The sequence below is a fragment of the Pongo abelii genome, chromosome 12, assembly GCF_028885655.2.
Source record: "Pongo abelii isolate AG06213 chromosome 12, NHGRI_mPonAbe1-v2.0_pri, whole genome shotgun sequence".
NCBI classification, from domain to species: Eukaryota; Metazoa; Chordata; class Mammalia; order Primates; family Hominidae; genus Pongo; species Pongo abelii.
Genome location: NC_071997.2, coordinates 88,200,398 through 88,215,839, shown reverse-complemented (window position 1 = coordinate 88,215,839; position 15,442 = coordinate 88,200,398). Strand labels below are relative to the sequence as shown.

General features: G+C 34.6%; 1 protein-coding gene across 8 annotated transcripts in view; it reads right to left on the bottom strand.

Annotated features, from left to right (window-relative positions):
* The window catches only part of PREPL (prolyl endopeptidase like), a 42,938-nt gene that overhangs the window by 13,413 nt on the left and 14,083 nt on the right, over window positions 1-15,442 (bottom strand). For 7 of the 8 annotated variants that reach the window (XM_063713213.1, XM_054545369.2, XM_009237330.4 and 4 more), the window contains 7 exon segments: window positions 14,049-14,171; window positions 12,305-12,371; window positions 11,531-11,737; window positions 10,211-10,346; window positions 6,935-7,151; window positions 6,139-6,324; window positions 287-484 (listed from right to left, as the gene is read on the bottom strand). In XM_063713213.1, coding sequence (XP_063569283.1) covers window positions 287-484; window positions 6,139-6,324; window positions 6,935-7,151; window positions 10,211-10,346; window positions 11,531-11,737; window positions 12,305-12,371; window positions 14,049-14,171 — 1,134 coding nt within the window. 8 annotated transcript variants of the gene reach the window in all.

Sequence of the window (15,442 nt, the reverse complement as noted above, 5' to 3'; positions counted from 1 at the left end):
CGGACCTCGTGATCCACCCACCTCGGCCTCCCAAAGTGCTGGGATTACAGACGTGAGCCACTGCACCTGGCCGACATGCTATAAATTTTCTAATCCATGTTAAAACAAACATGAATATTAAGGTTAAAAAAAATTCACGTACCCCTAAAGTCATTTCGGTATTACTATGGTCTAAGAAATCTACATTAGGAAACCGTGCTAATGTAACTCCAACAACTGCATGGCATCTGGCAAACGGTATGCTTTCAGTAAATGGGAGCTGAAAGTGAAGATTATTAAGACCTACCTTGCTTTTCGCTTCTAGACGTAAAACACGACTAGTCTTTGTGATTGGGTCTTCATGCCCAGTTTCCTCAAACAGTTTGCCTTCTGCAAACTTGTATGTGTAATATTTTGGGGGACGTATTGGAGAGCAAAGTTGAAAGGGGCAGTTCTTTGGGTCAGAATTTGTATCCATTATGAATCCACAGGCCCAAGGAGGGAGCTAAAGAAATAAAACAGCTATTTTTATTCTTTATTTAGGCCAAGTATCATTAATTAAATTTCTAAGTCTTCTCCAAACAAGATGATGTGGATATCTAGTTTACTTTTTTTTATCACAACAACATATATTTCAAATAAAAAACAAAACTGTACATTAATGACCAATAAAATAAGACAAACTATAGGAAAATGATTTATCATGATTCTAGCTTTGTATGAAATTGCCTTTAACATAAAACTTTATTTTGGGGTATAATCTTGGATAATAAAATAGTAAAATGGAAGAATAAGAGCAAATCAAATAGTAATTCCAGAACCCACCGACACTGCCAAGATCTCTGTTCTCAAAGAACGTGAAATCCCTCACATGCGTGTGTTTTTCATAATTTACCCACTAGTCCTTACCCTGCTGCCTGGACAGCCACAGTGATGACAGTTATTATTTCAGGGCTATAAACGGGCTCAGCAGCATTAAGGCATTTGCAATTTGTTTCTAACTTTTAGCTCCTAGGCTAACCATTGTGCAGAACAAAACCTCTTCTGGCACATCTACTCTGAGAGACTCACAGCTATTATACTCAAGGTTCTTAACTTTAAGAAAAAAGGAAAGGAATCAAAATTTATTCTCTTAGAGCAGCAGGGTCCAGCTTCAAGCCTTGCACTAACATCCCTCTTACACCTTTTAAAGAACTCTGGTAAGCAGGTTGACAGAGTGTTAGAAATGGTACCGAGAGGCAGAACATTAAAAGAAAATTGCCTTTCTTTTCCTGAGTAATTGTAGAAGGAGCAAATTCCTTAGAAAATCAGAGGCACAGAAACATCACTGGTGGGCACTATTGAAAAAGGGCAGCTGGGGATTTGTGCATAAAGAGGATACCATTCCACCTGCAGCAACTACAGCCAGAGTTTACGTTCTCTGAGCAAATCTCTTCTTATTAATAAAAAAAAAATCTATTTTCATGAAACACTAATAAGGGCACACATCTGCAATCTCTAAAAGCTCCTAATGTATGCTTCTCACATTGAGGGTTGTTTTAAAGGATAACTTGTCTATTTAAATGTAAGCCATAACTGCAGAGTAAAATGTAAACAAAAATTGAGAAATCTGGTAGCATAGTTATAAGCAAGCAAACTGAGACTTGAGAGGGAAAAAAAGGAAGCACTGCTACAAACCTCATAACCAGGCCTCAGAGCGAGGGTACAAGGTTCCTTAGCCCACGGAAGCTCAAGTTTTTCTGCCCTTTGGTGAGATTTCAGGACAGTCTCTATGTGACCTATGTAGTAAGCTGTCTTAGCTTTAGACCAAGTGGTTCCAATAAATCAAAAAGTATTTTTGGTGTTTTTCTAAAACTAATGGGACCAACATTAATGTTTTAATCATAATAAAAACTGTTTCAAGGCTATGGACTTTTAAACGTTCATCCAGCTAATGCAGATATAAGTATTAACTAACTCAAGGATATCTTAAGCCACATTTCCTATTGAGATAAGCCTGCAGTATATCTGTGTATATTAATGGACAGCACCAGAGAGTAAGTAGGCCAGGAGATAGGGAGACATTCCTTAGATACCTGACAGAAACAGGTTCAGTTTTAGCACTCTACCAGCAAACTATAGTTATTTCATCAAAAGAATAAGACATACATGCCGAAAGAAAATTGGCCTGAATATGCAGACTCCTCCTCTAAATAAAACTGATGTTAGCATACAGCAAAAAATGTCCCAACTGGCCTAAGTTAAATATCATAACTTCTTTTTGTGACAAAAAAAAATACTTCCAGAAAACACTGATGGCACGATGACCAAGGATACGAGGCAAGTATGTGAAGGGTTTTACATTTCTATTGCTAAGACAGAATTTATTTATTTATTTAGAGACGGAGTCTCGCTCTTGCACCCAGGCTGGAATGCAGTGGCATGATCTTGGCTCACTGCAGCCTCCACCTCTCGGCTTCAAGCAACTCTCCTGCTTCAGCCTCCAGAATAGCTGGGACTATAGGTGCCTGCCACCACGCCTGGCTAGTTTTTGTATTTTTAGTATTCTTTGTATTTTATACTTTTTGTATTTTTAGTAGAGACAGGGTTTTACCATGTTGGCCAGGGTGGTCTTGAACTCCTGACCTCAGGTGATCCGCCTGCCTTGGTCTCCCAAAGTGCTGGGATTACAGGCTGAGACTGAATTTAAAAATATCTTCTAATCAAGTGCCCACCAGGCAGAGATACTGCATAAAGAAATATTTTATAATGCACTCATGCTTTGGTTAAAGATTTTGTCTTTTGTGTATAGCACTGTCTATGGATATTAATTAATATTATTCAGGTTCATAAAAAGGGTCTGATCTATAAAATTCTCTTTATTATATACCACGTACTAACCAGAAAGATCAAGTAGTATTTAATTCCACTTGATGATGACTAGAACATTATAAAAGTCGTAATAGTTACTATCATTTGGGAAGGGTCAGAAAATGAAGAGATAGAAGATACAGAATAAATTAAAGACATAATGTTTGTTCCAGTGGAATTTAAAACCATGGAAACTTGGGCATATCTTTAAAATAAGAATACTTACAAAAAATATAAAAGGTCATATTTACTTAGAAGTCAAATCATATAACAGAGTAAACTCCACATGACATTTCTAACTTTCCTGACATAGAATTTTGTTGTAACAAGTGCATTGCTAGAAATTACATATTCTCTCCCATTCTTATTCATACAGACTGAAATAAGAATAGCTGCTCCACCAGTTTCCCAACTGAAGATGTCTAAATTTGGCACCAGTTAACATGTAAATGGTTAGCCATAGGCAGAAGATTGAAAACTGGACCCCTTCCTTACACCATATATACAAATCAACTCAAGATGAATTAAAGACTTAAATGTAAAACCTAAGACTATAAAAACCCTTGAAGAAAACCTAGGAAATATAATTCTACAGAAAGGCAAAGATTTTATGACAAAGATGCCAAAAGCAATTGCAACAAAAACAAAAATCAGCAACTGGAAACTAAAGAGCTCCTGTACAGCAAAATAAACTATCAACAGAGTAAATAGACAACCTACAGAATGGGAAAAAATATTCACAAACTATGCATCTAACAAAGGTCTAGTATCCAGAATTTATAAGGAACTTAAATTAACAAGCAAAACAAACAAACAAACAGAAACAGAAAAAAACCCCAACACCATAAAAAAGTGGGCAAAGGACACGAACAGACATTTTTAAAAGAAGACATGCATGCAGCCAAAAAGCATACGAAAAAAATGCTCAACCTCACTAATCATTAGAGGAATGCAAATCAAAACCACAATGAGATACCATCTCACATCAGTTAGAATGACTGCAGTTAAAAAGTCAAAATATAACAGATGCTGGTGAGGCTGTAGAAAAAAGGGAAAGCTTATACACTGCTAGTGGAAATGTAAGTTCAGCCACTGTGGAAAGCAGTTTGGGAATTTCTCAAAGAATGTAAAACAGAACTACTATTTGACTCAGCAATCCCATTATTGGGTATATAACCAAAGGAATACAAATCGCTCTACCATAAAGACACACGCACACATTATGTTCATCACAATAGCAAAGACATGGAATCAACCTAAATGTCCATCAATGATAGACTGGATACAGAAAATGTGGCACATATATACCATAGAATACTACGCACCCATAAAAAAGAGATAATGTTCTTTGCAGCAACATGGATGAAGCTGGAGGCCATTATCCTAAGCAAGCCAAGAGGAACAGAAAATCAAACACCACATGTTCTCACTTATAAGTGGGAGCTAAACACTGTGTCCATATGGACACAAGGAAGAGAATAACAGACACTGGGGCCTACCTGAGGGTTGAAGGAGGGTGAGGATTGAAAAACTACCTATTGGGTACTATGCTTATTACCTGGGTGACAAAATAATAGGTATATCAAACCCCTGTGGCAGACAATTTATCTATTAAACCAACCTGCACATGTACCCCTGAAAGTAAAAGTTAAAAAAAAAGAAATGCTATCTAAAATAATAATATTAAAATTTTTTAAATTAGCAAGTGAAAAGAAATACTTTGCACTCCAGCAGATGAAGACAATAAGGACATCCCTCAAGTCAGTCACCATTTTGGTTTTAGGACCTTACATAGCGTTCTAAAAGACTGGACATTACATTTAATCTTTTGATTTTAGGGAGTAGCTGGAGAATTTCAGTTATTTCAGGCCCTTGTTATTTCTTATTTATACCAATAAAACAATCTCAGAACTAGCTTCCTGCCCCTTACTTCTTTTTGGTTTAGTGTATCCTACTATGGCTGCCACTCCTCAAACCATTCCCCTGCTCAAAAACTTCAAATGTTACCTTTCCTAATTAATAAATTCCTCATACTGACACTCACAAAAAGTCAAATCATGGCTTCATCCCCCAGAAATGTATAGCGCTTTAATAAAACAGAACAATTAACAGTTTCCTGAACATTTTCTGAATGTCAGAGCATACAGCTTCATTTGATGGCTTTCTCATCTTGGAATATCATCCCCTCTCCACCTGTCAAAATCCTATCTCTCCTCTTTGGTTTATTTCACATTCAACCAACTTTACCAAAAGCTTTCCTGGGCCTTCTTCTCTAATTTGAGCCCCACAGCACATTTTATGTTTTTGATACTACTTATTTAAATCCACAATAAACTTAACCTTTGTGTACTAATCTTATGATTAACTGTATCTTCCTTAAGGCTAGGATATTCTGCTTTAACAGCTTTCGACTCTATAATGTCCAATACAATATTGTGCACATAAAAGTTCAATAAAAAGCCACTGAATTGACTGAAATTGCATTTTTACAGGAGTTTTAAGAATATTGGAGTTAGGGAGGTATAAATGGTCTATGCTGTTTGCTCATCAACTGGCTCAATAACTCTTTTCATATCAAACAAAATGGAAGCCATCCTCTTCCCTTCAGTGCCTACTACCTCAACTCACATGTTAATGCTGCTTTAAAACTAGGCAATAAGGTTGTCATTCACCAATTTTAGGAAGTTCACTTGTGAAGGCAGGTTATCTTTCCTGGTAGCCACAAGCAGTATCAACTAGTCAGCTTGCCAAGCAGTCTTGCCACTAGTACCCTTCTGTGATGCTGTGGAGACCACGCTACTCCTACATTGAAAGAAACCAAAGTTTGCTCCCTGCATCCCCCGCGGATAAGAAAACTGGCAGAGAGAAGACGATGCAGACAAAAGCATGTAGTGACTAAAACACAGTGGATACCACTACTGTTCCTGTTAGGGATGTGGGATGGGGGAGCAGCGGTCAGTGCTTAGGCACTAGCTACCAAGTTTGGCCTGAGTTTTTGCTATATCTAAAGTTGTAGAGATACGTGAGGTAGAGAGATATACAGAAAGAGAAATATTAGCACTTAACTCTACTTGTGAAGTCCATGCCATAAGACACTATTTTAAGTAAAACTGCATAAAAAGCAAGATCCTCTAAGTAATTCTAAGATAACCCTCCTAAACCCGACAGTGAGTTTGCTAAATTCCATTTAAGTTGAATTCCTTTTAAGAAAAAGAACATTGCTGCCACTATTCAAAATGTGATGTTCTGTTAAGCTAAACTGCATATATATTTTGATTAACAGTATTAACTTCTGAAAATTAAACATACCTTTAGAGACCGAACTGAATCATCAGCCAGACCAATCACATTAACATAAAGGAGATTGCTGTGCTTCAGAAATAGAACACAGTGATCCTTAAACATGTCCAAGTCTATCACTTTTGTATTTCTCTTCATCGTAAAAAATAAATCCCAATTCATAATTGCAGGGGTATCAGCCGCTGTTCTCATTAGCTATGTGGAAGAAAGTTAGAAGACATATAGGTAAGAAAACACGAAGGCTACAGCATCCAGAGATGCAATCACTGAGAACTAGACCATACTAGTCCTCACTGTTTTAAGAAGAGCTGAAGGAACTAACGCTGCATCAGGGATAAAGTGTGACCATCAACCATATGAATGAGTCCTGACTAGCCTGCTGGGTGGCGAGACGGTATGTCCAGTGCTTAGCCAACCACTGGACATTTGAGTGAGGGCATTGACAGCTAGCTGACTATAGATACATCAGTGAGGTTAGCTGATACCAGCAGAAGAACTGCCTAGCTGAGATCAATCCAAATTGCCAACTCATAAAATCACGAGTTTATAAGTTTGCTCTTTTAAGCTACTAAGTTTGATTTTGATAACATAAACTCAGGACAAAATATGTTTTATTTACTAACTTTTTAGGCACAATTAAAATATGTAGAGGCATTAGCTCTAAGGGAAAAGAAATGGGATTGGTTATACATAGGAAGGTGGCATCAATTTATAAAACAATGAGCTCTTGGAGGAAGAAATGTTGTTGATCGAAGTGTGACACTTCTTAACAGCCCAAATAGGAACAAAGAGCATGCAGGATTACCTTAAATTCTGTAGGCTCTCCAACATTAGTGAGAATGTATAATTCATCATCTCTGTGTTCAACATAGTAAAGGACCCCATGTATTCGCTTCTGGATAAGTACTGGTGGGTCCCAAGGGCTCAGGCCATCTATCAACCACACTTCAGAAGTAGTCTTGTTCATAATATTTATGGTGAGGAAACGACTGTCTTTTGTAAGATAAAGGAAAACAAAGTAGCTAGAGAGAGAGAGAGAGAGAGATGAGATCACAGTTTATTTCAGATGCATGCTACCTTGTTAAGGACAGTATCTCAGAGGTGGTCAGTATACATGTTGATTTATAATGCAGATAGGAAATAAAAATAATTCCTTAGTGAGTATCACTTGTAACTTTAACAATTAGCTATTATTTTTCTCATTTTCTCCTAAAGGGCATTCAAAATCATTTACTTCTAACATTTTATCATAAATGTTTTTCAAAAATACAGAAAAGTTGAAAAAACCATCTTGATTCCATCATTGCTAACATTTTGCTATATTTACTTTATCACATATCTATGCATCTATTAATCCATCTTTATTTGGATGCATTTCAAGGTAAACTACAGACGTCATTTCTCAATCACATGAGTAGATAATACAGCTTTTTGCTGAGAAGAGGAAATAAGCTTTCTATAGGAGACACAAATAGGGAATAAAAGGGACACGGAGTTATTTTTATTTTCTTTTTTCTCTGCATGAATCTTGGATTTTTTTTTCCTTTCTCCCAGTTTTTACAACAAAATAGAACAGGAAGAAAACCCCTCACAACCTTACTAATGTAACACATTTAAAACATTAACATAGCTATTTTACTTTATTTTTCCTTCTAAGGTATATTTATATTTCATGCGTGTCTTTAAATAGATGTAATTATAGATACAATTTTTGATTCTGTATTTCTTACTTCATATATCAATTTTCTCCCTACATGAGTTGAAAGTCTTTGTGATTATTATTTTTAATGGCTACCTAATATTATAACAGGTTTAATGGCTACCTAATATATCATAATTCTTAAAAATTTAGATTTTAATGTTTCATTATAATAAACAATATAACAAGGAACATATTCATGAAGATATTTTCCCCTTCCATGATGTTCACAATTATTTTCCCAAGACAAATTTTTAGAAATGGAAATACTAATTTAATAAGTGTATTTTTATGACTTGATGAATATAATCAAATAATATCCTAGAAGCTCTATACTAACATAATGGGTGGCTTTAAATGTTATATTTATATTTTTCCTTATTATAAAAGTAATTTATACTGAAACTACTGAAAAATGTAAAGAATCCCAATGCCCCCAAATAACAACTGCTTATAGTTTGGTAAAATTTCTTCTGTATTGGATCACATTACCATGTTTATTTGTCAATCGTATTTCTTTTGTGAAATGTCTGTGTCTATTTTAAACTTTGAATGTAGCTTAAATTATTAGTATGTAAATAGCTCTTTAAAAATTAAGACTATTGGCTGGGCACAGTGGCTCACAACTGTAATCCCAGCACTCTGGGAGGCCAAAGCAGGCAGATCACCTGAGATCAGGAGTTCAAGATCACCCTGACCAACATGGTGAAACCCCGTCTCCACAAAAAATACAAAAATTAGCCAGGCATGGTGGCAGGTGCCTGTAATCCCAGCTACTTGGGAGGCTGAGGCAGGAGAATCACTTGAACCTGGGAGGCAGAGGTTGCAGTGAGCTGAGATCACGCCACTGCACTCCAGTCTGGGTGACAGAGTGAGACTCTGTTTCAAAATAAAAAAAAATTAAGGATATTAACTTGTCTTTTTGTTGAAAACACTTTCCTCCATTTTGTTATCTAGATTTTAACTATTTACAATAGTTTTTGTAGTTTTTGACTTGAGTTTAATATTTTAGGTAATCAAGACTGCTACTACCCTTTGTAATTTCTTCTATTGATTTTATGTTTCAAAAATATTCCAACTAAGTTGAGTAAAAAGCTTATATTTTCATCTTATTAAAAAATTATTTTTCTCAATGGATTCTTTAAATCTCTTAGGAATGTATGCTGACATAAACAATGATGAAAATTATTTTTTCCCAAATAGTATTTCCCATTGCATTATAAAATAACACTGATTCATTTTTCATTAGTTTGTGATGCCTTTTATCATATAAATTTTCATATATACTAGGATCTGTTTTAGAGTTATTTATTCTAGGCTCTATTATTCGTCTATCAATTTGTATTATTTTTACTGTTATTGCTTTATATGCTTTAATATTTAATTGTAGGGCAAATCCCCTACCCTACTTTGCTCTTTATTTTCAACACTTTCTTTGCTGTTTTTATATATTTTTGTTTGCTCGGTTTGGTGATGACAAATCAAAAATAAACTACTTGAACAAATAGTTGGTAGATACGTGGTTACAGGAAGTGAGAACACAAGTGGCTCTAGGGTAAAATGTGTCTAAGAGAATATAAGAAATATAAAGAACTAGAGGTTAATCTTTTTTTCCTATTATTTCTAGCGACAATTATTTTTAAATTTAAAATGTATTTTCTCTATGATTATAAAAATAATAATGCTTATTACAAAAAGAAAAAAAGAAAAGTAAAAAAAAACCATTGTTAGTACTTTGGGTATATTTCCTTTCAATCTTTTAAAAATGCATCTTTTTTCCTTGATACCCAATTGAAACCATAGCATATATTTAATTTTTTCACCTAGCACAATAATACATTTTTGAGTTAGTTTTAATTTATAATTTAGTAGCAACACATACTTTAAATTCTTCTATATATTACTAAGAATTTAATGGTTAAAAGGTACTCAACAATCATCAGGAACAAGGGGTTTTAGTTTGAAAGAGAGATACCTATCTAAGTATACCATTTATTTAAGCAATAGATACTGACTAAATAGCACTATACAAACCTGGCACCCTGCTTATCAATTAAGATGCAAAGGTGAAACAGACTCAGTCTGTTCACAATCTAGCAGTTCTATGTCGTCTTTATGAATTTACATGAATGAACTATGTTGTAATTCACAAAATCAATTTCAGTTTTTAATAAAATGTTAGTGATATATTTGTATTTACTCTGATTTTGAATATTACCAGACTCCAATTTTGAATACAAACAACTAATAAAAGAATGATCGTTTTAGCCTTATTATTCCTGGTTCCAACCAAAATAAACATTTTAAGTCAACCAAAGTCAGTACTTTAAATAACTGGAGAAAGGTTCTGGAGAGAAAGATTTAATTATATTATTCTAGTACCTTGGGTCTTTTTCTGTGTAAAAGCGTTCATTACGTTTGTTATCACCAAAAGTGGCTCGATATACGTCGTGACAGCGAAGGTTCCTCTGGAAGGTGTAGAATAAAACATCTTCATCTTCCTCGTCCTTTACCCATTCTGAAAGAAAATAATGAGATAATTATACATAATCACCTACATTCCATAAAAAAAAAAAAAGGCACAGCACATTCTAATTTGGAATGCCAGTGAGAACATGTGCAAGTTTATCCCTGGAAATCTAAATATTTGACTGTATCTAATCTGTGCTGTATATAAGCCAGAGAGCTTTCCTGAGAATAAACCACTACTACATCATTCCAAGGTTTCAAGTAGTTATCATTCTCAGGGTACTCAAGTTTCTAAATAAGAGCTAAATGCTCAATATTTAGGAAAGACATTGGTAAAGTCACATCTGCTTTTAGGAGGTGAATTCTGTTTCAATCTACAACTCGAAACTGTAAGTCTGAAGAAATATTGCATCTTTCTCTCATGTGTAAACCTTCTCCGTCTGCTTTCAAGCCACAGGATATCTCCAACTGCCAAACACAATTTAATGCTGATTCTTGATCCCACCAGAAGCTGTCAACAGAAGTTTGCACACAATTACACCATGACTGCCACCTGGCTGACAGTGATTGTAAGTCATCATTGTATAATATGCACCATGATTTTAAAGGTTAAAATGTACAAAATATATGTCTCAGAATTCAATAGTTAGGGTATAATTTCAATTCATTGCAACAACATTTAGTTAAACAATGGAGAAAATGATGGCAGAAAATGAAAAGAGAGGACAAAATGTAACATATGTACCACTCAATGATAAATTAAAAGTTAGTTCTATTACTAAAAATGTCACAGCTTCCATTGATAAACAGGTTAGTTCAACATACACCAAGTGCTTTGGTAGTGACTTTGGGCAATTTGCTGTAACAGCTCTATAGGATAACATGAAATTAAAAAAATACATTCAAGCTTAAAGTTGAATAAAATATTAAGATGCACCTTACGTGTAAAAATTTATTCTAGATAATTTGGCAAATTACTGATAAATCAAAACATATTGTATGACATGGACTCTAACTCTTTTAAAAACATGAGTATTTTAAAATTACCCATATAGATATATAATTAAATAAGGGAAGGTCTCCTGAATAAGAGGTACATAGGAAGATGTATAGTCCATAGGGATATATGAATCAGGCATTCACCTTCTCCCTCACTCACATGGGCTAAAAAAATGTTTCAAAACTGTTACTGTTGCCTTTCAACACAGAGGACTATTTTGGTTGGTGGCTTACCAAAACTGGACACATTTGGGAAAGAAGCTTCCATTACAGGCTGATCGCTGAGCTTTATAATTACACAGGTAGATGCTTCAGAATCTTCAGTTCTTATCTTGGCAGCCACATATTTTTCATCTGGAGCAACTCTGATGCAATCAATGAAGGGCTGGTCTAACTTAAGTTCCTCCAAATTGAATAAAACTTCATAATTATCATTGTCTGCTGTATAAAGAAAAATACGAAAGTGATAATTTCACAGGATGTACTTTAAAAAATTAAAACTGTATTTTAATGTTTCAAATTAGAATTCCCATTCTGTAAGAGGCCATATCCTAGCTTCTTTCAGCAACGATGGCAGCTTAACTTGCACATAAACTGACAATAAGTTTTTTAATATTACCTTATGCTATTCAATACTATTCTGTGCATCAACCTATGAGACATTATTTGATATTGTTATAGTCTAGTTTAGTATTTACAGACCATACAGAACCTAGAAAGTAAGTGAATATAAATGACAATCAACAATATATGCCAAGTGCCTAGCATAGTACCTAACACACAGCAGATGCTCAAAAAATGCTGGATGCCATCTCCATTCTCCCTGCCAAAGCTTCTGAGTCTAACTATGTCTTACACAAACCCAGAGATTAAAAACTAGTCATTAAAAAAAAATTCAGAAATAATCTTTAAAAAAATCTTTTCTCTATCTTTGAGAAATTAATAAATTTCCTATAAAAATATGAAATCTGAAAATTAGAGCATGTAAAAAGAAAAATTGTGGTGTACCTTCTTCATCTTTGGAACGAACCAAGCAACAACCTTCTTGGTAATAAACAAAACCACCATGTTTAACCTGATAAAAGAAACATGCAGTTTACTTAATAATAATTTAATTAACCTTTTCATAGTCTGACTATTCAAGATGAAGATGAAATGAAGCCTCTTATAAAAAACAGACCTGTTGAAGTATATGAATGAACACATATGAAATATAAAATTGACCATTTTTACAATATAGTTGATAAGATATGGTTTTCATATGTTCATAACCACTAGAGGGGTTTTTAATACATAAATACAAGAGGCAATAAAGAAAAGGTATAAAAAAATCTGTCAGTTCTCACAACTGTACAAACTACTTCTGCTACATTTTAGAAACATCTGATACCTGCACAGTGGGAGTCAATTAACAGAAATCAAGTGGCATCTTTAAGATAATCCAAAATGATGCAGATGAGGAAACTGTGGCTCAGACTAGCCTGAAAACCCAGTCAATAACTTTCTGAGACTCTTTCCTTTAAAATATGCTGTCACCAACAACTATACACAGTCTTGATTTAACACAAATTATTTCACCTGCTGTAAGGTGACAAATACAATTTGAAATTGAGAGAATTAATATTACCAAAATATAAATAGTGTTGTTGTCTAATGCCTACATATTAAATGTAATTGATTGGTTGATATGATTTCAGTGGCTTACAACACATTTATTATCTGTTAGTTAGTGGCGTAATTTGAATCTGGAGATCCTTATTCTTAACCTACTATTTCCACTCTACTATGTATGTGATTTTCACCTATTGCGGTTCAATTTTCCAATCTTATTGAAAAATTCAATTCATTTCTTTCTTTTTTTTTTTTTGAGACAGAGTCTTGCTCTGTCGCCCAGGCTGGAGTGCAGTGGCGCAATCTTGGCTCAGGGCAACCTCTGCATCCTGAATTCAAGTGATTCTCCTGCCTCAGCCTCCTGAGTGGCTGGGACTACAGGCGCCCGCCACCATGCCTAATTTTTGTATTTTTAGTAGAGATGGGGTTTCACCATGTTGGCTAGGCTGGTCTTGAACTCCTGACCTCAGGTGATCTGCCCACCTTGACCTTCCAAAGTGCTGGGATTACAGGCGTGAGCCACTGCACGCACGGCCCTCAATTCATTTCGATTGAATATTTATGATTGTGATAACCATAAAATGGTTAAACAGATACTTGGCTTTCATGGTATTATACTACTTGAAGTGAATTCCTTTTATTAAAAAATTTAGACAAAACAAGTAACTTTCAAATAATAACAAAGTATGAACTACTTTCATTTGAACTTCTCCTTAGAATCATTAAAAAATTTTTAAATCAGTGCTGGGCATGGTGGCTCACACCTATAATCTCAGCACTTTGGGAGGCTGAGTGGGGAGGGTTGCTTGAGCCCAGGAGTTCAAGGGGGCAACATAGTGAGACCCTGTCTCTTGAATTTTTGTTTTTTAAATCAGAACTGATTGTTTGCAAAAACCAGTATTAATATATTACAGTTGAAAATTTATCTTAGTTTCGATCTTTACATTTATTGAAAGATGTAAAGGATCACATTCTGTGATCACAATCTGTGAAGTCTTTGCTTTTTAAGTTTTTCAGCATATTTTAAAGGCCAAAAGCAGTATAATCTTGATGTGGACTATGTCTCTAAATCACCAAGTATATCATTTGCATCTTGATTGGTAATATCAAAATTTTTTTTTAAAGACATGAGATATCTTACTTCCACATTGATGATTTCATATTCTTCTTGTGGCTGTGTTTCTAATTTTGTTCTCACTTTTTCAAATGCATCCATGTTTTCTGGAAGGGGTTTTTCGTTTTCTTGTTTAACAGGCTGAAGATCCTGGAAAAAGTTTTGTTATGATCAAAATATTTCAAACTAGGGAAAAAAAATTTTTGCTTTTTAAAGATAAGTAGGTCTATAACATAGACTAACATTGTACAAAAAAGAAATAAGATTAAATAGTATGCATTTCACAGATTTTAAATGTTCTTTCCTAGGCTCATCAATAAAATGATCTTTTTCATTAAAAAAAAGTAAAGAAAATAAGATAGACATTTGATGGTTATACTATTATTTTAGATGAATAAGTCCTTAAGAAGCAGGAATACTAAGAAGCTCAGAAGAACGTTCAGAAATACTATGGGGAAAATTGATACACAATTAAGGAGAAAATAAAATTCCATGAACTTTTACATATTTAATAGGAAAGTCAGGTAGAGAAAAAAATCTTTCGCGTTTTATAAGTACTGAAGTACCTCCTAAAAGAAGGGAAATATCAAAGAAGTGGAAGACATTATTACTACTAATAAATGTTCACTATTATTTTACTCACAGCCAGAGTGATAAGAAATATTTCCCTACTTCATTAACTATAATTTTTTACTTTTTAAATTTTTTAAATTTAAATGGGTCTGAGAACCAAGGGATATAATTTTCTTTTCTTGTGGGAATAACTACGCCCCAAAACAGAACTGTTTATCAAATCAAAAAGTGAACTGGCGAGGCGCAGTGGCTCACGCCTGTAATCCCAGCATTTTGGGAGGCCAAGGAGAATGGATCACTTGAGCCCAGGAGCTCAAGACCAGCCTGGGCAACATGGCGAGACCCCGTCTCTATAAAAAAATACAAAAAATTTTAGCTAGGTGTGGTGGCACACGCCTGTAGTCCCAGCGACTTGGGAAGCTGAGGTGGGAGGGATCACCTGAGCCCAGGAGGTCGAGGCTGCAGTGAGGCGTGATCATGCCATTGCTCTCCAGCATGCAGAGTGAGACCCTGTCTCAAAAAAAAAAAAAAAAAAAAGGGAATTAATGCCTAATGAAACAGAGCTTCTTTTTCAGTTTCTTTGAGGAATAATAATCCGTTCACTTTATGAAAGGAAGAACCAGGAAAAATAATAGAAAACTAATGAACATGAGTGGAAATATAGATGAAAGCTAAATAAGCATTCACTGTGTCTTATCAAGAGTGACTAATAAGCTAAGAGCTTTATTTGAGTTCTGGTAAGCAAATTAATATCATATAAATCATTACAATTTGGATAAAGCAAAACCTGTTATCAAATTTAAAAGCTTTAATAATTCAACACTCCAATGGTTTGCCTTGTTTAAGCA